Source organism: Cardiocondyla obscurior, linkage group LG10 (assembly GCF_019399895.1).
Source record: "Cardiocondyla obscurior isolate alpha-2009 linkage group LG10, Cobs3.1, whole genome shotgun sequence".
Classification (NCBI taxonomy): domain Eukaryota; kingdom Metazoa; phylum Arthropoda; class Insecta; order Hymenoptera; family Formicidae; genus Cardiocondyla; species Cardiocondyla obscurior.
The window spans coordinates 891,161-909,478 of record NC_091873.1 but is presented as its reverse complement, the minus strand read 5'-3'; the positions used below and the strand labels follow the sequence as shown (position 1 = coordinate 909,478).

The following is an 18,318-nucleotide window of genomic DNA, read 5'->3' as shown; positions in this document are numbered from 1 at the left end:
TTCCTAGCGCTATCATGGCTGACGCGACTGCGCTACTTCCAGTTGCATGTACTCTAGTCTCTTTTTCTTTTTTCATTTCTGAATTATTTCTAAATGTCAAAGAAAAATTTATTTATACGTTCTTCTATTTTAACAACCTCCCGAATTCATCCGTCTCGCCATAAATATTAATATATGTTTCCAGTAAATAAGTATATCGTTGTTTATTAATGCATTAAGATGACAGATACGTTCCAAGTATATTTCATTTTAGCGTCTTAATTATAATAATCTAATAAGTCTCCTTATAACTCCTGTTTCATAATGATATTACTCCTGACTTTATTTTCTTTTTAACAACTAAATTCGATTAAACTATCCTTTTTAAGATTAAGAAACTGCAGAGGAGATACTGTTAAAATATAAATTTAGTTTTAATATTGTACCCATCAAGATTTTGCTTATAATGACTAATTTAATATTTTCTTGCAAAAATTAACGTTTTATTTTAGAGAAGATATTTATTCGATATTTTATAAAAATAAATCTTAAAATAGTACTTTATCTCGCAATTTTCACAAAAAAAAAAAACGTTTTTACAAATCGATTTATATAATTCTCGACATTAAAGTTGACTGACCAGTTGATAAATCATTTTTCGTCTCTTCCCAGCGCGCGTGCAAGTGAGACAGGTTAAATCTCGGTTAACTTTAATTATGGAGAGGGTGCGATGAATAATGCTGTATATAATACAGCTAAAATAGAGTGCGTTTGGCCTGCGTATACTTGGGAGGCAACCGAGAACAGGTGCGACCGCTTCCGCAGGCCGTCGCTCCCAGGAAGACACCGTACACCAAAGCGGTCCAGACTATCACACCGACCGCAGCAGCCGCCAGTATCAAATGCGCTCGATGACGAACGCGATCCAGGATCCGCAGCATCCACTTGCGGTCCACCGCTCTCCCAGGAGACGCCGCGCGGCGCAAGGATGCGGTCGCCGCGTCCTAGACATGCGCGGTCGTCAGAGAACATCCAGAGTGTATATATAATAAGCCGAGCTATTAATTTTACCCGAAAGAGCTAATAATAATAATAATAATTCTATTACCCATTACACCGCTCTCATTACTACCATATTAGAAATCTGTTTTTGTTCTTTAAACATCACGAAACGCCGCGCAATCGATATCACGTCCTCTCGCGAAACGCACGAAGGGTGAGAAGTGTATTTTTATCCCATTAGCGGCGAACTTTACTTCGTTAATAACCGATTAGCCTGGGGAGAAATTCTGAACAATCAAAGCCGCGGAATCTGCCTTTTTTCTCACCTCAATTGTGTTCGCCACTCTGACTGTTTGCCTCGTGGTCGCAACCGTTTTCTGTGCCTCGTCTAATTTGCCGTGTGACTCGTTGAACGCCTGTTCCACTTTTGCCTCCCTTAGGTCGTCGTCCGGCTCGTACACCTCGTGGACGTCATTCTTGAACATATCTTGTATTTCATCGAACGCTCCGTTGTGCAACTTTTCGAGCATATCTTGCATTTTATTGGACGTTTCGTTATGCGTTTTCTCGCGCATCTCACCTCTTGTGGCCAGGACAGCCTCGTACTACAACAGAAATGTTTTCTTCAACAAAATTGTTAATGGGTTAAAAGGTTAACTTTTTGAACAAAAAATTAATAAAGGGCATTTATCCAACTTTCGCGCAAATTTGAATAATTTAAACGGCACAGCGTTCATCCCTTTCTCTCAGATATAAAACGTTGACACGTTATTTAATTTCTTACGTCCAACTATCGGCAGAAGCGTGCATGTTTAATTTCTCCAGCAAATTCCACAAACGCGTCGAATTATCGCGTGTAAAGGTAAAATCAACAACGCGCGCGCATAAACTCACGCACCACTGGGGGTTGTATCTTAAAATGAAGAGAGTGGCGTTCTCCAAACGCCGTTTGGTGCTAGGGTGGATTTTCGTAGCGCGGAGAACGTGCCGGGGAGATCGATCGCATCCAATTACGGGAAATGCGGGGACCCGTACCTGCATATTCTGCAGTTTACTTATTTGCTGACGGACCAGGCGGACCACCTTGCATTTCGTGTGTTGACAGTTCGCCAGGAACTCCGCGAGGCTCGCCGGCCAGTCGTCCTGCTCCAGATATCGGCAGCCGCCACACGTATTCGCGTCGCATATCACTTCCGACATAACAGTGTGTCGCGCCGTATATACGATCCGCGCGATTTAAAAAGATAATTTTTCTTTCGCAAATCCTATGCCGCGCTGAAGGTGCGAGCGAATCGTCGTGCAAATTGAACAACGCGACGGTAATCGATCTTTGCAATCAGCTTTTTGCCTTTATTCATCTTTTATTTTCTATTTTAATTTTAAATTATTTTTCTATTGGACTGCGAAAATTTCTGTAGTCGCGAAATTGCAATATTTCTTTATACTTGTAATTCCGCACTTAATATTAATTAAACGTTTATTGCATAAAAATGTGCGTTTAACGAAAAAGCGACGTGCGTGTTATACGATATTTATATTGTTCGGTAGATATTATCGCATTCTCTCTTATTTCATTTCTCTATTATTTTATAAATTCGTTAAGTTTAATACAAACGTAATATTTAATTTAGCTTTATTATTAATTAATTCTAGGTTTTTTTTCTGGCGGTGGTTTCATGTCTTTCTTCTCTGTCTTCACTTCCTGCTTAACTTCCACGGCTAAAATAATAAAAAAAGGAACAATGATGATATTAAGATAAAATTGGAAATAAAATTATAATATATATATAAACTATTATATATATATATATATATAATAGTTTAATATGTATCTATATACTATATGTACAATATATAAAAAATTATGTTGCACATACAAGCCTCTGTTGCTTGATGTACTGGTTTTGGCATCGGTAATGGAAATTTACGAGTAAGCTCTGCGAGCAGCATGTCCACTCTCTGCCGTTGAAATAATGAACTAGGTTCCTCGCGTACCGGTGTTTCTTTCTTAGCAGCCAAAGCCTTGCCATTTTTAAAGTCCCAGGAGTAGCCCTTACTCGGATGATAGCGCGAACAGGAGCTTGCTTCATCGAAAGCTGATTCCAGGTGGTGAACAGTAGATAACTATGCAAGATACATCTTTTAAGCACAACATATCAAACAATGATAATGTCACATATACAGAATGTTTCATAGTAAATGGACACCATGTATACTGTGCTGAAAAGTTATATATACATACATACATACATACATATATATATATATATATAAAATTAGCTATTGGGAATCAGTATTTTGACAAAGTATACAATTTATTTCACTTACCAATCTAGAACTTACAACAGAACCTAAGTCTGGAGCTTGATAAACTACACCAGCTATGATATAATAATCAGCCACTGGTGTAGCTAAGGTTGGTGAATGTCGATGTTGCTTTCTAATCACATACAGAATTGGCTCTTGCACGTGCAGTAAAATATATTCCAAGCCTGTCATATTGCTAGAAAATAATGCCTGGTACAGTTATGCTTACTAGAAAAATGTTTAAACATCTAACTTGGAAAATAAATTAAGAAGACTTACGTCAATTGATCAGGACTTAGACGCTGCATCTTGATAATCTCATTGTTGCAAGTTCTATCATAAAATGGATTGCTCCTTTCAGAAAAATAATCCATGATGTTGCTGGGATTGAGGACAGGAATCCAAGCACTGTCATGCCAGGACAGGCCCAAGGGATTTTCTGTGAGAACAACACGAGTTATCGAACGTCAATTATTATAAATTATTAAGCACATGTATTATAAATTATTAAATATTAAGCGTCGATTAAGGGTTACAAGTTCACCAAAATTCGCACTCTTACCTTGTACCGGAGTTTTTCCAGGCATCATCATTACATCTACTCAACCACGATCATGTAAAATAATTGCAGCTGTCGCGCTATGTAAGGTATACCATTTATTAATGTAATATCTTATTGTTGTTATTCTTACTCACGCATGCCGTTCATTTCCATTTATTTACCATTTATTTACATCAACTCTCAAGCCTCTACCAGCGTTTGCCGAAACCTTTAACCCACTCGCACAGGCGGCATCAAAATTTCCTACTTACTCGATAGAGCGACATTTTGCGACGTAGTTCTAAGCATAAGATTATACTCACGAAGGCGCCAGTGGACCATTAGCGCGTCCATTCTCGGCACTCTCAGACTTCTTACATCAGTACGCGTCGTTGCACGATAACAGTCCCGTTTACTTTTACTTCGTTCCGTTAACAACGGACTCGTGGAGGCCAGGAATGTTTTCGCGCGAGTGTCGTCCGCGTCGCGGCCGCGAGCTCCCGATTTTCCGGGAAAACGAGGCTCGCCTGCGACGTACGACTCTACACCGCTGACTCCGCCGGCTCACAAGTTAAATGGCAAAGGTAAACGCGATGGAAAATCAAACGCGCGTGGTATTAGATAGGCCAAAAAAAAAATCCGAAGGCTCCGCGTTGATTCGATCGCCAACAGAATCGTAGACCGAATCGTTAACTGGATTGTCAATTGATTCGATTGAGTTAATTGGCACCGCGGCCGTGGCAGCTCGTCAGCTGATTTGCCAGCCTGCCGCGCGTCGGTGGCAATATTCTCCGGGATTTTCACGATCAGGAAAACCACCGCGAGAATCTCCGCGCCGGAAATCTTTCTCGATACTTGCGAGAGGGGGATTTTCACGCTCGTTGAATCGCGACGCTCTCGCTTTCATAACAGTTTCTTTTTTCCTTCCCCACCCCCTAATTCACGAACAATTAAACATGAAGGTTAGAATACTGTCGCGACGGCTTTTTTTTCTCTTCTTCTCCTCTCTGCCCCTCGCGCGAGAATACCGCGATGGTTTGAAATGTCAGCCTCTTCTTTAAAACCGTATTCCCTTTTCAAATACTTATCGTCAGGCTTTTATTTTCTATTCACGTGGGTATTTTTCCTTGCTTACCGGATGGGTCGATTTAAATTGGATCGTCGAACTGGAGCGAACTCTTTTATTTCAAAGTTATATGGCATGCAGTTTTTTTTTCCCTCTTCTTCTTCAAAGAATTCGTCTTTGTCCGATTTAGAAAAAGCGCTCAATCAAATGTTTTTTTTTTTTTTTTTTTTTTTTTTTTCAACAACGGTTCTATTAACTTTCTTGTTTGTATATCGAGAGAAACTGTGCATGCCTTTTACCGAAACGCGAGAATTTCCCGACCCGTAGAATTTTATTTAATTTTTTTTAATGGCACAACATTTTCACTTGTTTACTTAGCGAATTTCTCGATTTAAATGAAACCATCCGGCAAGCTCTCTCATTTACAGAAGAATAATTTTCCTGTTCAATTAAACAACAAAGAGTTTCTTTTTATAATTTCCATTAATATCATTGACATTAATCATCTATTCTTATTTCAAATAAATTTGTTCTTACTTAAGTATTGCAGTATTTTTTTTTTAATGCTTTGATTAGGTATTTTGTGTCGAGAAATTGCATTTAATTAGATTTTCGCGAGATTGTTCGTAATTGCAACGGCTTTAATAAATGAAAAGTGTGCTGCTTGCGTTACAGCTTTCGCGAAGCCTCACCGAGCCAGCGTAAGTCCGGATTTGAGCTCTCCAGCGGCAGAGTTCGGCTACATCGAGTGCATCGATCTGCAGCTTGTTAGCAAAGTAACGGTTAAAAATGCCGTATAATTTAAGCTGTTAATATTATTCAAATGTTTCTAACACGTTTGATGTGTTGCAGAATGCACCGTGGAGGCGACGACAAAATCTGGAATAAAAATAATAGTGGCGTTTGCGGCCATGTAACGGGGCTATAAACAAGATTTGTAAGTGCCTGATTACATTAATGACCACTAATCTCTAGATCTTAATTGGAGAAATCCATCTCTGCGCTCGTCATTTATTTTGGATCGCTTTGATAACTTTGATAGTTATTAATTAACATGGAATAAATTTTTTCTCATTAAACAGGTACTTTTAATAACGACAGTGTGATGTATATAAACGATGCAGAATGTGACAAGTATGATGATAATAATAATATGATGTTGAATAATTCAGTAATTGGAAACTAATGAGAATGGATTTGAGTATTAAAAATTGAAGACTTGTTTTCAAGGTTTAATTATACTTTTTAAAAATGTTTAAGGGATTTTTTTTCTTGTTATGCAATTTTAAGAGTGGTTTATTTCGTAGGTTTTGCAATGGAAGACTATACGCCGATTGACGAGGATTTCCCAGGCCGGTTGTTGCACCAAGCCGCGCTCTGGGATAACGCTGAGTTGCTAGAAGACTTGCTGCGCGGCGAACATGCTCAGTACATTAATAGTAAAGACTCCTGGGGCAGAACGCCGATGCACGCAGCTGCGATCACGGATAATTCTCGTTGCTTGGACGTTCTGCTAAACGCCGGGGCTGATTCGAACGTCACCTGCGGCCCTCGCGGTCATCATCGGACGCCGCTACACGTCTGCACGGAACATGGTCATGCCAGCAATGTCGAGAAGCTGTTAAACTTCAACGCGGATCTCATGATCCGCGACGACGAGGGTCTGAAGCCGCTCGACATTGCCGAGAAAAGCAATCACGACTCTTGCATCCATCTTCTTAAAGCGGCGGCCGAGAAGTACGAGATTGCGAAGCAAGCGACCCACGCTTCTCTGCGCGCGGCTTGCATTCAAGGCGATACCGTGGCCGCCCGGAATATCATCCAAGGCTTGTCGACCGATCTGGAATGCGTAGTAAACATGGCACCGAATGGTGCGAACACGTTGCTTTTCGTCGTCTGCGAGAGCGGCCATAAAGATATTGTTCGGCTGCTGCTGGACCACGGAGCCGATTGCAGGAGTCATCCGGTGACCAAGTACTGCCCGTTATACATAGCGTGTTATCACGGCAAGCTAGAAATTGTCGAGCTGCTGCTGCGGCACTTTCCCAAGCAGACGCAGCAGTTTACAGTGGAGCGCTGGTTGCCGATTCATGCAGCGACAATAAATGGCCATCATTTGGTGATCGACGCGCTGCTCAAGTTTGAATATCCGCAGCATATTTATCAACGATACAAGGATCCGTCCGGTGAACTTGAATACGAGCTACCGTTTGACATTAACGCGCAAGATGTCACTGGTCAGCATGCGCTCTATATAGCCAGCATGCTGGGCAACATCAAGTGCGTTGAATTTCTATTAAGTTATCGGGTAAAAGCGAGAACAACCAAAGAAGAGGATGGCGTGAGTGGCACGCAACAACTTCCGGTATCAAAACGTAAAATTTCCAGTGGTATTCAGAGACTGATGTCGTCTTTGAATTTCCGCAGCAAGGCACCTACAGACAAAAAGGACGATAAAATGATATACCCAGTGAATCTAGATCTTTATTGTAATAACGGCAGCGAAACAGCGTTACATGCGGCCGTGAGAGGCAAACATACTGAGGTGGTGAACGCTCTTCTTCAAGCGGGCGCTAATCTCGAATTACCTGTCAAAGTTCCGTACGACCAGAACGATCCCGATGGTAGCTATTCGAATGTATTAACGATCGCGTGTCAGAATCGCGACGTGAAGATTACAGACTTATTGTTGAAGCATGGTGCCGTCGACGATGAAAGCAAGGCGTTGAAAATTGCAGCACAGAATCGCGACGAAGCGTTAACTGCGAAACTGTTATCGATTAAGGCACATCCGGACTCCGAATACAAGATTAACAAGAAAGCGATGACCGAGTGCACGCAGAGCTCACACTTCTCCGCCCTGTCATCCTTCGGCCATGTTACCTATTCTGCTTTATTCCCGAAGACGCCTACGATGATCAACTGGCACAATCAGCAATGTCGTCTCTCTCAGATCCGATTGCAATGGTTGATCGACGCTGTATTGCACGTGAATAAGAAGCTGAGCCCGAGAAACAACGACCTAGTTTTGTATGCAATCACGCGGATAGACATCTCTCACAATTCGATAACCTCTGTACCGTCCACCATATTCTACTTGCAGAGTTTGCGTAATCTCAACTTGGCACAAAACAAGATCGACACTCTCACGGCCGATTCGAAAAATCCGAAGGACAAGTTATGTCCGGTTTTAGAAGAAATGTATTTGCAAGATAATCGATTGGAGCAGCTGCCGGAATTTATAATGAATTTACCGGCACTTGAAATCATGGATGTGTCCAACAATAAATTGCAGCGTCTACCGCAGAATCTCTGGCGTGCGCCTAAATTAAAAGAGCTAAACGCCTCGTTTAATCTACTGCGCGATCTGCCTAGCCAGGCATCACAGAATGTTTTGAGAAAGCCACAACGAGGTGACGAAGCACAGCAGAATGGTACTAATTTTCGCGGATTGGCTGCCATGCCGCGGATAGAATCCATGGAGTTCGATTCATTCACGAAAATTGCGAATGCTCAAGTGATCGAAATGGAACGGCCGCATGTGTGGATTAACTCAATTCAAGTATCAGAGAGAATGAGCGACGACACGGAGAACGGTAATAAATCTGTGCTAGCGTCGTTGAATTTGGCACACAATCTTTTCAACAGCATTCCTGTAGCGCTACCCTGTTTGGCAGTGAGCTTGGTGCGACTCAACATGGCGTATAATTCACTGCGTTCAATGAGTCACATTACCTCTTATCCAGCGAGTTTAAAACAGATAGATTTGTCGAACAATCAGATCACACGATGGCCTAGTCTGCCGCAGGTCGACAGCGCTGACAGCATGGAGCAAGCGAATACAGCGTGCTATTGTCCAGTAGCGAATGCACAATCACCGAGCATTGTACCCAGCCATCGACAGACACCCGCGTCAATGCGTGATATTGTATTGCAGTCGGTGTGCATACACAGACGGCATTTGCGACTGGAAAATCTACGCACTTTGATACTGGCGAACAATCTACTGAATCGCATTCAACTGACGTCATACGACGATGGCGAGATGCCGTGTTTGGAAGAAGATCGTGCGGATGCGGATAGAGAATCGAAAACTGGACATTCAGGGTCGAAACTATACTTGCTTTTTCCGAATGTTAGCATGCTGGACATCAGCAACAATCAGCTGCGCGAAATACCGCACAACATCTATGAATTGAACAATCTGTCAGTGTTAAATATCAGCGGTAACAACGAGGTCGTCGAATTGCCACCGCAGATGGGGTTGCTAGGTCGTCTATGGAATTTAAATACGCAAGGTTGTCGACTGCAGGAGCCACTTAAGTCAATGATCGAGTCGAAAAAATATAAGACGATGGACGTGATCGGTTATTTGAAATCGATTCTAGAGGACGCGAAGGCGTATGCGCGTATGAAACTAATGATCGTCGGTATTCAAGGCATCGGTAAAACAAGTCTGTTGGAGCAATTGCGACAAGAAGGCGAGGTGCCAAATAAAAAAAAAGCGTCCGAGCATTGGGCCAAGCGAATGGGTAACAAGAATATCAACGCGAAGACGGCCAAGGGTACAACGATCTCGACCGTGGGCGTGGATATCGGCGACTGGATTTACGAGAAAAAAGTACGCGGACAATCATCTCACGGATCAGTTTATTTCAGAACCTGGGATTTTGGAGGCCAGCGCGAATACTACGCGACGCATCAGTATTTCCTGTCGAAGCGCAGTTTGTACCTTGTCGTGTGGCGAATCACAGACGGTTTGAAAGGCGTCTCCGAGATATTTCAGTGGCTAGTGAACATTCAGAGTAGAGCGCCTAACTCACCGGTTATTATCGTCGGCACGCATTACGATGTCTCTAACGAACACAGCGAGGGTCTGCAACAATATATTCGCGATAAATTCATCAACGTGGTCGATGCTGAGAAATGCGGTTTGCCTAAAGTTATGGAGACGATCGAAGTAAGCTGCAAGACGCGCCACAACATTAAGATGCTGTGCAATCTCATTTACGACGTTGTCTTTAGTTTGAAATCGCCCGGTAGTAAAGAATTATTATTAGAACAGAAAGTTCCGGCGAGTTACCTGGCACTGGAAGATGTAGTGATCCAACTAGCGCACGACAAAAAGCTATCTGGGTTAGATCCGGTTCTAAAGGCCGACCAGTATTACGCAGCCGTTAATAACGAACTCGAAAAATTACATAGATCCTTTAGAGATCCTGCCGAGTTACATCAGGCAACGTTATTTCTTCACGAAAACGGTATAATCTTACATTATGATGATGCTACCTTGAAAGATCTTTATTTTTTAGATCCGCAATGGCTCTGTGATATGCTGGCTCACGTAGTGACCATACGAGAAATCAACCCGTTCGCTAGATCCGGCATAATGAAGCTGGACGATATCCAGCACGTATTCAAGTCTTCTACAATATCTTCGATTGATACCCAAGGATATATTGTTAGTTTACTCAACAAATTTGAAGTTGCTTTGACGTGGGATTGCCGTACTCTTTTGATACCGTCCCTTTTACCAACCGAAGAAGATATCCTGCGCAACAATCAGATTATCAAGGTGCCGGTGAAAACGCGTGGCTGGCACGTGCGAGCGAAGAAGATTACATCGCCCACGTATGCATGCCTGAGCTCATCAAGTGGCGACAATAAAAATAACGCCGAGTGCGTTCTTACGTCAAGATCACAACCTGATTGTTCGGTCACGAGACTTTTACTCATGTCATATTTTCCCAGCGGTTTTTGGTCACGACTAGTCACCCGAATTCTGGCGGACGACGCTATCGTTGACATCGTCATGTCATTTCTGGCGCCATTCAAAGATTTCGTTGACGACAATATTTTCGCTAGTCTACTAGATCTTCAAGCTGAATGGGTGCTCTGGCAAACGGGAATCGAGCTACGGTATTCGGGTATCACGTTGCTACGTTTGAAGGAAGTTTGCTACAATCTGAAAAATTCACCGTACGATTATAGACAGTTTAAATTTAAATTGAAGCAAGACGGTATTTGGTGCACGGTGGACTTGAAGAATTCTGCTATCTTAGAGATTTGGTTTCCTGTGGATACTCTGGTGATCAAGCAGCCTATTATGTCCGATTCCGTGGACGAGGAGCCGATGGGCTACCAGGCGATCGTCGTAGAACCACGGCCGGAAAGTATGCCGCAATTGATGGCATTAATCGTCGACCATATTGACATCCTACTAGAAGACTGGTATCCGACTCTGGGGACACGTTTTGTTCACACATCGGAAGGTAAATTATTAGTCACAAGATTAATACCGTGTCCACGTTGTTTGCTCGGCAATACCGAGAACGGCGACAGCGAGTCGAGCGACAGTGACGGTCGGTTAATCGATGACATTCAAAAATATTGCGCCGTGAATCGTACTGAGAGACAGAGCCAGGACAGTTACAAATCCGACGGCGACAGCGGCGTTGGTTACGACAGTTTAACGTCCAGCAGAATGCCGTCGTTTGAGGGGCACCCGGACGTGTCGAGACAACAAAGCTCCTCGCATTCTGAAAATACTCTCGCATACTCTTGGATGGTGGAGGAGTGCATACTAGCGGCGTACAGTAACAAGCCTATCAGTTGCCCGAAACATTCGGAGATCCCGTTATCGCACGTCGCGCCGGACATAATTTTCATGGACTTGGGCGCCAAACATCTAATCAAGTCGGAGGATTTGAAGCGAGGCAAATTGCTAGGTCGCGGTGCATTCGGCTTCGTCTTCCGTGGTAGCTGCCGACTGCCCGGCACTCACGTCCGGGCTGACGTGGCCATCAAGATGCTGCAGCCAGTCTCACCAGGCCCCAACTCCACGCAGTCGGCAGTCCTCGCGTACAAGGCGTCACAGAGCAAATGGGACCGAGATCCGTTACAGTACGCCTGCAAGGCGTATTGTATGGCGCGCCAAGAGCTAAATATTCTGCTAACATTGAGACATAGTAATATCGTGCCGTTGATTGGCATAGTCGTCAGTCCTCTGGCTCTCGTGCTGGATTTAGCGCCTCAAGGCGCGCTAGACGCCGTTCTGAAAAATTATCGTCGTTCCGGAGCTAAGCTAGATCCTTACACGCTTCAGGCGATAATCCTGCAAGTTGCCAAAGCTGTAGAATATCTGCATCAACAACATGTCATTTATCGTGATCTTAAATCGGAAAATGTACTTGTGTGGCAAATGCCGTTACCGTTTCAAGAAAATCCCGAAGCGGTGCATGTCAAAGTTGCCGACTATGGCATCTCGAGATTGACGCTACCTACAGGAGCAAAAGGTTTCGGTGGCACAGAAGGCTTCATGGCGCCCGAGATCATTAGATACAACGGCGAGGAAGAGTACACGGAGAAAGTAGATTCGTTTTCATTCGGCATGTTCATCTACGAGCTCGTCACCCTACGTCAACCGTTCGAAGGCCACGAGGCGGTGAAAGAGTGTATTCTGGAAGGTGGTAGGCCGTCGCTCATGCACCGTGAGACTTTCCACCCGTGTTACGCGCTGGATTTGATGGTAATATGCTGGGCACAAAATCCGAAGGATCGGCCGACCGCCAGTCAAATCGTTTCCATCGCTTCTGCACCCGAGTTTACGCATCTGATAGACATAACCTTATTGACAGAACGTACGCAAGTGACAGCTGTTACCATGACCGGTTACTGTGGTGGTAGCGGAAACGATGCAACTGACAATTTTAACGGTGAAGAAATCTGGTTCGGGCACAATAACGGAGAAGTGGACATGTTATTAGGCAGCCAGAAAGGCTGGCTGCGTCATGTGCGTATCGAGACACCGGTGATTCCGTACGCTATGTGCGGCGTGGACGGTTACATTTGGATCGGCGATAACGCTGGCCAGGTGCACGTTTACCTATGCAGCAATTTCGGCTGTGTGGCCAGCTACAGTTTGGAAACGGATCATAGTAGAGAATCTAAAGTCGTCGGGCTGATCCACCTGGAGCAACTGAAACAGTTTGCCGTCGCTTTACACAGCGGCCGAATCTTTTTATTATCCAACACGTTCATGCAAATGAAGAAAACTGACGTGACATCTAGTAGCAGCAGTGGCTGCTCAGAAACAACGTGCCACGGCGCTGACGTTAAAACTTACTCGCTCGCCGCAGTCGGTAAAAGAAGACGCGTGTTAGAGCTCTGGGTTGGTCAGAGCTATGGTCGCATATCCGTTTATACGTTGAAGGATGGCAATCTGATTGACACGACGCAGCTGTTTCACTGCACCGCCGACACCACGATGAAGAATTTATTCGCCACATATTTGATCAGTGCGGTAACTGAGAACTTAATTTTTTCGTACACGTATCCAGGGTGCGTGGTGTATCAGTGGGACGTAGACAGCCGACAGATCGTTAATAAACTCGACATGTCTAAATTAGTACCTTGCTCCGAGAGTCTCAAGTCTATCGCGATCGAAGAAAATCTATCAACAGAGAAGTGTCAAGTGACCGCACTCGAAGCCAGTTGCGGTCAGCTGTATATTGGCACCACCTGGGGCTGCATCGTCGTTGCCGAGTGCGGCACTTTACGTCCCGTTACAGTGTTCCGGCCGTTTGAGGGCAAAGTCTGCCAAATTGTGTCTCTCAAATCTACTGACAAAAAGAAAACGGTACTAGCGACCGTCGGCCAAGGATACCGCAGCCTGATTTCACGGTACACCGACTTCCCGTTCAAGACTTTAGAAAACGAAGAGCTTAGACACGGCATGTACACTCTACTGTGGCGATCAGAGAACTGGTCGGCAGCTTGATTTCCCCGGAGATCGTGAGTTCCATATTCTCAGGTACATTTGGAGACTATTTTTAATTATACACAATCCGTCTAACTCCCAGCGAACGTAGAATATTACGGCAATATTACAATAATATTTTAATATTGCAGTAACATTGCAATATTGCTGTAATATTCTATATTTACTGGGCTTTATCTTTTACATATACGAAGTTAATGATACTTGTTGATATTCAAAAGGTACATTTAATGCACAGGACCGAAGACAAATTTAATCTGACTGAGTGTTCTTTCCACGAGTGCCGGTAGAAAAAAAAAAAAAATTTTATAATGAGGTTTGGTGTCAATATACGAGGCGTTACAATTGAATTAATTCAATATGATAAATTTTCAAAGAGTGACGAGAGTTTATTGTGATCGGATTGCAGAATTCTTCAAAGAGCAACATTATGCAGCATAATACCAGAAGTGCTTAAATGGTGCGAGATCTAATTGAGCAGTATGGGCTCAATGAATCTTATACGTCCAATATTATAGCACCTAGAATGTAAAAGATATTGATTCAGTTAATAAGCGTGTTTGACAATCGAAACAAAAGCGTCTAACTGGAGAAAAGAACAATCCCAAGTTTTACAACACTCTTACAAGCACGCTTATTAATAGACATCTTAATAATGCATCATAGATTGTAAGTTAATATTCTTTTGTTCGTCCAAATTGTAGCATCATCAAATATAAGAGATACATTTTTATTTTATATAAAACTAACTCCTAAGCAAATAATCTAATGATATTTTAACGTACATTTTCACTTGCATAATCTATGAGTCTCGCTATTTAAATACTTGTATAGCGAAAGAGGAGGAATATTAATCTATTTCACAGTAAGACAGAGTAAAGAAAAAGATTTTTCAAATATTCCCAATTGATGTTAATAATCTTATAAAAATATTTTTAGCACTATCAATTACCTCTTGTAATATCGTTAATGTTAAAATAAGTTTTACCGCTGACGTAATTTTGAGTCGATATAGAAATATGACTTGTAGATGATACTTACATATTTTTGTCTATGATTTAGCTACATTATGTCCAAAATAATATTTTACAAGTTAAACTATGAATTTTGTTAATATTAAATTTAAGGAAATCGAAGGTTGTGGGATATGATGCATAAATACATATATTAGCATTAATTTATACCACTAAAAAGATAAAAATCACACACATACACTCTCACACACACACACACACACACAAAGCATTTTGCTCAATGAAATCATTAATTTGACTTATGATTTAATTACTTGGGAACGGTTATGTGTATTCCAAACGTAATCGATTGATGTGATATTAAATACTCAGTGAGAAAAAAAAAAAAAAAAACACAAAGTATCGTCGCAAAACTGTTATACTATTTTTAATTACAATATTTGTTTTGTTAAAAGTTTTACTTTGTTTAATCGATATTTATTTCTTATCGCGCCGAGTGTTCTTCGGAGTTTGCGACATTTAAAGAATTAATATTTATTGAGAAGTATAATGTAGCCGAAAATATGCGTTTAATATGTAACACTCGACGATTTTGATTATATTATTTTCGAACCAAACACATTTGGTGCAGTGATCAATGTATTTAGTTTATATATGTGCGTTTCGTATTAATTTTTTTTTTTTTCTTAATTACTTATTTGTACCTGCCGCGTGCGAAGAGAACCAGTGATATACGCAGCTTGTATCCTTTTTCCAATAATGCTATTGTAAAAAAACAAATCTCAAACGATTATGATTATTATTCACCTTGTAGGGAATTGCAACTATTACGACGAAACGTAATTATTACGAATTGAGAACTTGATTGATCTCTGTATATTAAGTGCGTCATCGTATATTCACGTTTACTCATGAAGATTGCTATGATTATCATCTCGTACTCATCAACGTAAGTTATAACTTTGCGGGAACTTATTGTTATTTAATGTACTGATTGTGACGAAATATAAACACTGTTGTTGACAAGACTTAGTTAATTATAATTCGACAGAGCTAAAAAAAAAAAATTAATTACTACAACTACTCATACAGCACTGTAATTCGATATTTCAATAATGTACAATTGCAATTAACATATGAGGAAAACATTTTTAATAACGAGATATTTATTTACAAGAAAAAAAAAGTACAGTAAGAATATATTTTTCTAGTCACTAAGAGTCTCTAAATAATTCATTCTCTTTCCTCGCCTGAAACTTTGCTTCTACCTTAGAGGTATATTGTCTCATTGCACGTTCATATGCACTATCTTCTGAAAATCCTTCCTGCAATCCAATTAAGTACTTCATTGATAGTATTAAAAAAAATTATTAATCGTTAAATTAATTCACCACATACCTTTCTTATTGTTTCATACATGATCAGAAAGTTTTGTGTTGCAGATTTCACATCTTCCTTTGCTAAATTAGTAGCTGGTATGAACCTCTGATCTTTATAAAATCTTCTACGATAGAAAACAATGTGCGATAAGTTGCAATAGCATTTATAAAGTCCAACGTAAGCATTTTATTTAACGCATTAAAACATCTTACACTCGAATAAGGTCCTCGATATAAAAAATAGGTTTAATATCTTTTTTAGGCAGCCGTCTGTCAAACCTAGGTTCGTATTTTGGAGGAAAAGCCTCGTATATTGCCATCCATACTGGCATATCTTCTTCTTTAAGAGCCTTGCATTTTAATAACGAAGAAACTCTGAAAAGTGCATTTAAAAACATAGGCAATTATGAACAGTTTATACAAATTTAAATAAAGATACAACGAGCATATTCACCTGGTGTATATTGTGCCGATTTTTTCAAGTCTGCTCTGTGCCATTGTGTACTTCTTTCAACGTGATATAAAAATCACAAACAAATTTAAAACAACGTCGCTTGATCCTATAAACCGAACAACCTAACCTCTCGCATAACCAAAACCTTTAAAACTGTTGCAGTTTGGGAAATAGTTTGACAGCATCGACAGCGAGTCCCTACGAGCGATCACGTGGTTCGTAGAGATTTTTTCGAGGAACAGCTTGTCTCAGCACAAAAAACGTGTATGCACCTTTGCGTACGAATATTACAATCCACGCACTATAGTGTGCGAATATTATAATGCAAAATCAATGAACTGTAATTTTTTTTTTTTTTAGTCAACGTACGTATTGCTGTTACACGCTGTGTTGTATTTTTAGATACATACGTAACATATATTCTGCATTACAATTTTAAATATAATATCAATAATTTTCTTTGCTACAAACTTTGTGTCGTTTCTTAAACGGCGAAATATATCGTATCGCAATTTAACAATCAATTGTTACAGTTGAAACAGTCACAAACTTATTCTGATTTTAGACATTTGCTTTACTCGTTTGATTTTTGTTCTCTTTTTGCGACAATGATCATGATGTCTAAAACATGTCCGAAAAGACTGATGCCAAAGTTAACTTCTAATCTAAATTAAGCGTTGATTATCCAAGCGAACAACATTTCCATAAGAATCTTAATTAATATAACATACACAAGTACAAGCGCAATATCAACGCAATATTCAGAGATATTGACTTTTGTACTACGCCATATCTCTTGCACACAATTAATATCTCTTGTATCATATTATTTATATTAATAAGATAGATATATAGCACATATAAACGTACGAAGACTTATTTGGATATAGTAATGTTATGAAAATATTGATATGGTTCTAATAAAACGTGTACTTGTAAAAGTAATGTTCACGACATAATAATTTATTACAATTAATATAATTTATATAAAAATCGAACATATTATTATCATGTTTGTAAAATTTACAAGTAATAGTTTTTTTTCTTTCGTGTAAAATTGGTGGTAACAGTTATGGCTACTTTATAGAATCTATAGAAAATTATTATTAATATATATATATAAAATAATATATAAAATATATCATATATGGCGTAAGGGAGATAAAGCAAGTAGATCGGTAAGTTAACATTAATTGTTTACAGACTAGACACTATAACGATCGCGCTGTAGTAAATTGGAGTACTAGATTGATTGTATGTCATATGTATTAGTAGGTGCATCCTTTTCCTACCTTTTGATTTGCATGATTAACGATAAGAAAACGTCAATCGATATAAGACACGACAATTGATATTTATTATTTAATATCTCAAGATTCCTATGTTCAGATCGTTAAATGCTACGCTTCTAATTAAGATTAGTCGTGTGAAAATATAGCCTTTAATCTGTTAGCAATAAGCTTAATAAAGAAAAAAAAATCAGCAACTTAATACAAGAAAGCGTGCTATAAAATTATAAATGTATTAGACGCAAAACAAAAAATATATATTTTTTTTATAGAAATAATATTTCTAATATCTTATTATGCAATTTAAAATATAATAATTTTTACTTTATATCAACGCAATGCGTTAGTTTGGTTTGCTACTTTGGCCCAAAAAAAAATCTTAGCTATATGTATAGGTACCTTGTGAAAGCTGTTAAATGCTTATATACATAAGTCTTTAAATTAGAAATATAAATTTATGTAAAAGAGTTTATGACATTTATGTAAAAGAGTAGTTTGGCAGTAATCAGAAAAATTGAGTGTATTATAAATTTACATTTCTAACTCCT

General features: G+C 40.2%; 4 protein-coding genes across 10 annotated transcripts; 1 reads left to right on the top strand and 3 right to left on the bottom strand.

Annotated features, from left to right (window-relative positions):
* Positions 1-188: 188 nt before the first annotated feature.
* LOC139105920 (uncharacterized) lies at positions 189-2,183 on the bottom strand. The gene is made up of 3 exons (XM_070662279.1): positions 2,017-2,183; positions 1,308-1,586; positions 189-983 (listed from the first exon to the last, which is right to left on the bottom strand). Exons 1-3 carry the CDS (start codon positions 2,179-2,181, stop codon positions 735-737), a joined length of 693 nt encoding a protein of 230 aa, XP_070518380.1. The 5' UTR covers positions 2,182-2,183; the 3' UTR covers positions 189-734.
* A 121-nt stretch (positions 2,184-2,304) lies between these two features.
* Positions 2,305-4,017, bottom strand: Med6 (mediator complex subunit 6). Its single transcript, XM_070662277.1, has 5 exons — positions 3,851-4,017; positions 3,568-3,727; positions 3,310-3,484; positions 2,859-3,105; positions 2,305-2,700 (listed from the first exon to the last, which is right to left on the bottom strand). Exons 1-5 carry the CDS (start codon positions 3,879-3,881, stop codon positions 2,621-2,623), a joined length of 693 nt encoding a protein of 230 aa, XP_070518378.1. The 5' UTR covers positions 3,882-4,017; the 3' UTR covers positions 2,305-2,620.
* A 124-nt stretch (positions 4,018-4,141) lies between these two features.
* On the top strand, positions 4,142-17,261 carry Lrrk (Leucine-rich repeat kinase). Of its 7 annotated transcripts, none has more exons than XM_070662232.1 (6): positions 4,142-4,413; positions 5,571-5,671; positions 5,748-5,832; positions 5,978-6,125; positions 6,203-13,707; positions 16,644-17,261. In XM_070662232.1, exon 5 carries the CDS (start codon positions 6,211-6,213, stop codon positions 13,672-13,674), a length of 7,464 nt encoding a protein of 2,487 aa, XP_070518333.1. In that variant the 5' UTR covers positions 4,142-4,413; positions 5,571-5,671; positions 5,748-5,832; positions 5,978-6,125; positions 6,203-6,210; the 3' UTR covers positions 13,675-13,707; positions 16,644-17,261. The 7 variants fall into 7 exon arrangements, with proteins under 7 accessions (XP_070518333.1, XP_070518332.1, XP_070518331.1 ...); XM_070662231.1 differs by lacking the exon at positions 16,644-17,261 and adding an exon at positions 14,084-15,676; XM_070662230.1 differs by lacking the exon at positions 16,644-17,261 and adding an exon at positions 13,913-15,676.
* Mrps23 (mitochondrial ribosomal protein S23) lies at positions 15,784-16,638 on the bottom strand. The gene is made up of 4 exons (XM_070662283.1): positions 16,482-16,638; positions 16,241-16,402; positions 16,047-16,152; positions 15,784-15,973 (listed from the first exon to the last, which is right to left on the bottom strand). Exons 1-4 carry the CDS (start codon positions 16,523-16,525, stop codon positions 15,863-15,865), a joined length of 423 nt encoding a protein of 140 aa, XP_070518384.1. The 5' UTR covers positions 16,526-16,638; the 3' UTR covers positions 15,784-15,862.
* Positions 17,262-18,318: the final 1,057 nt, after the last annotated feature.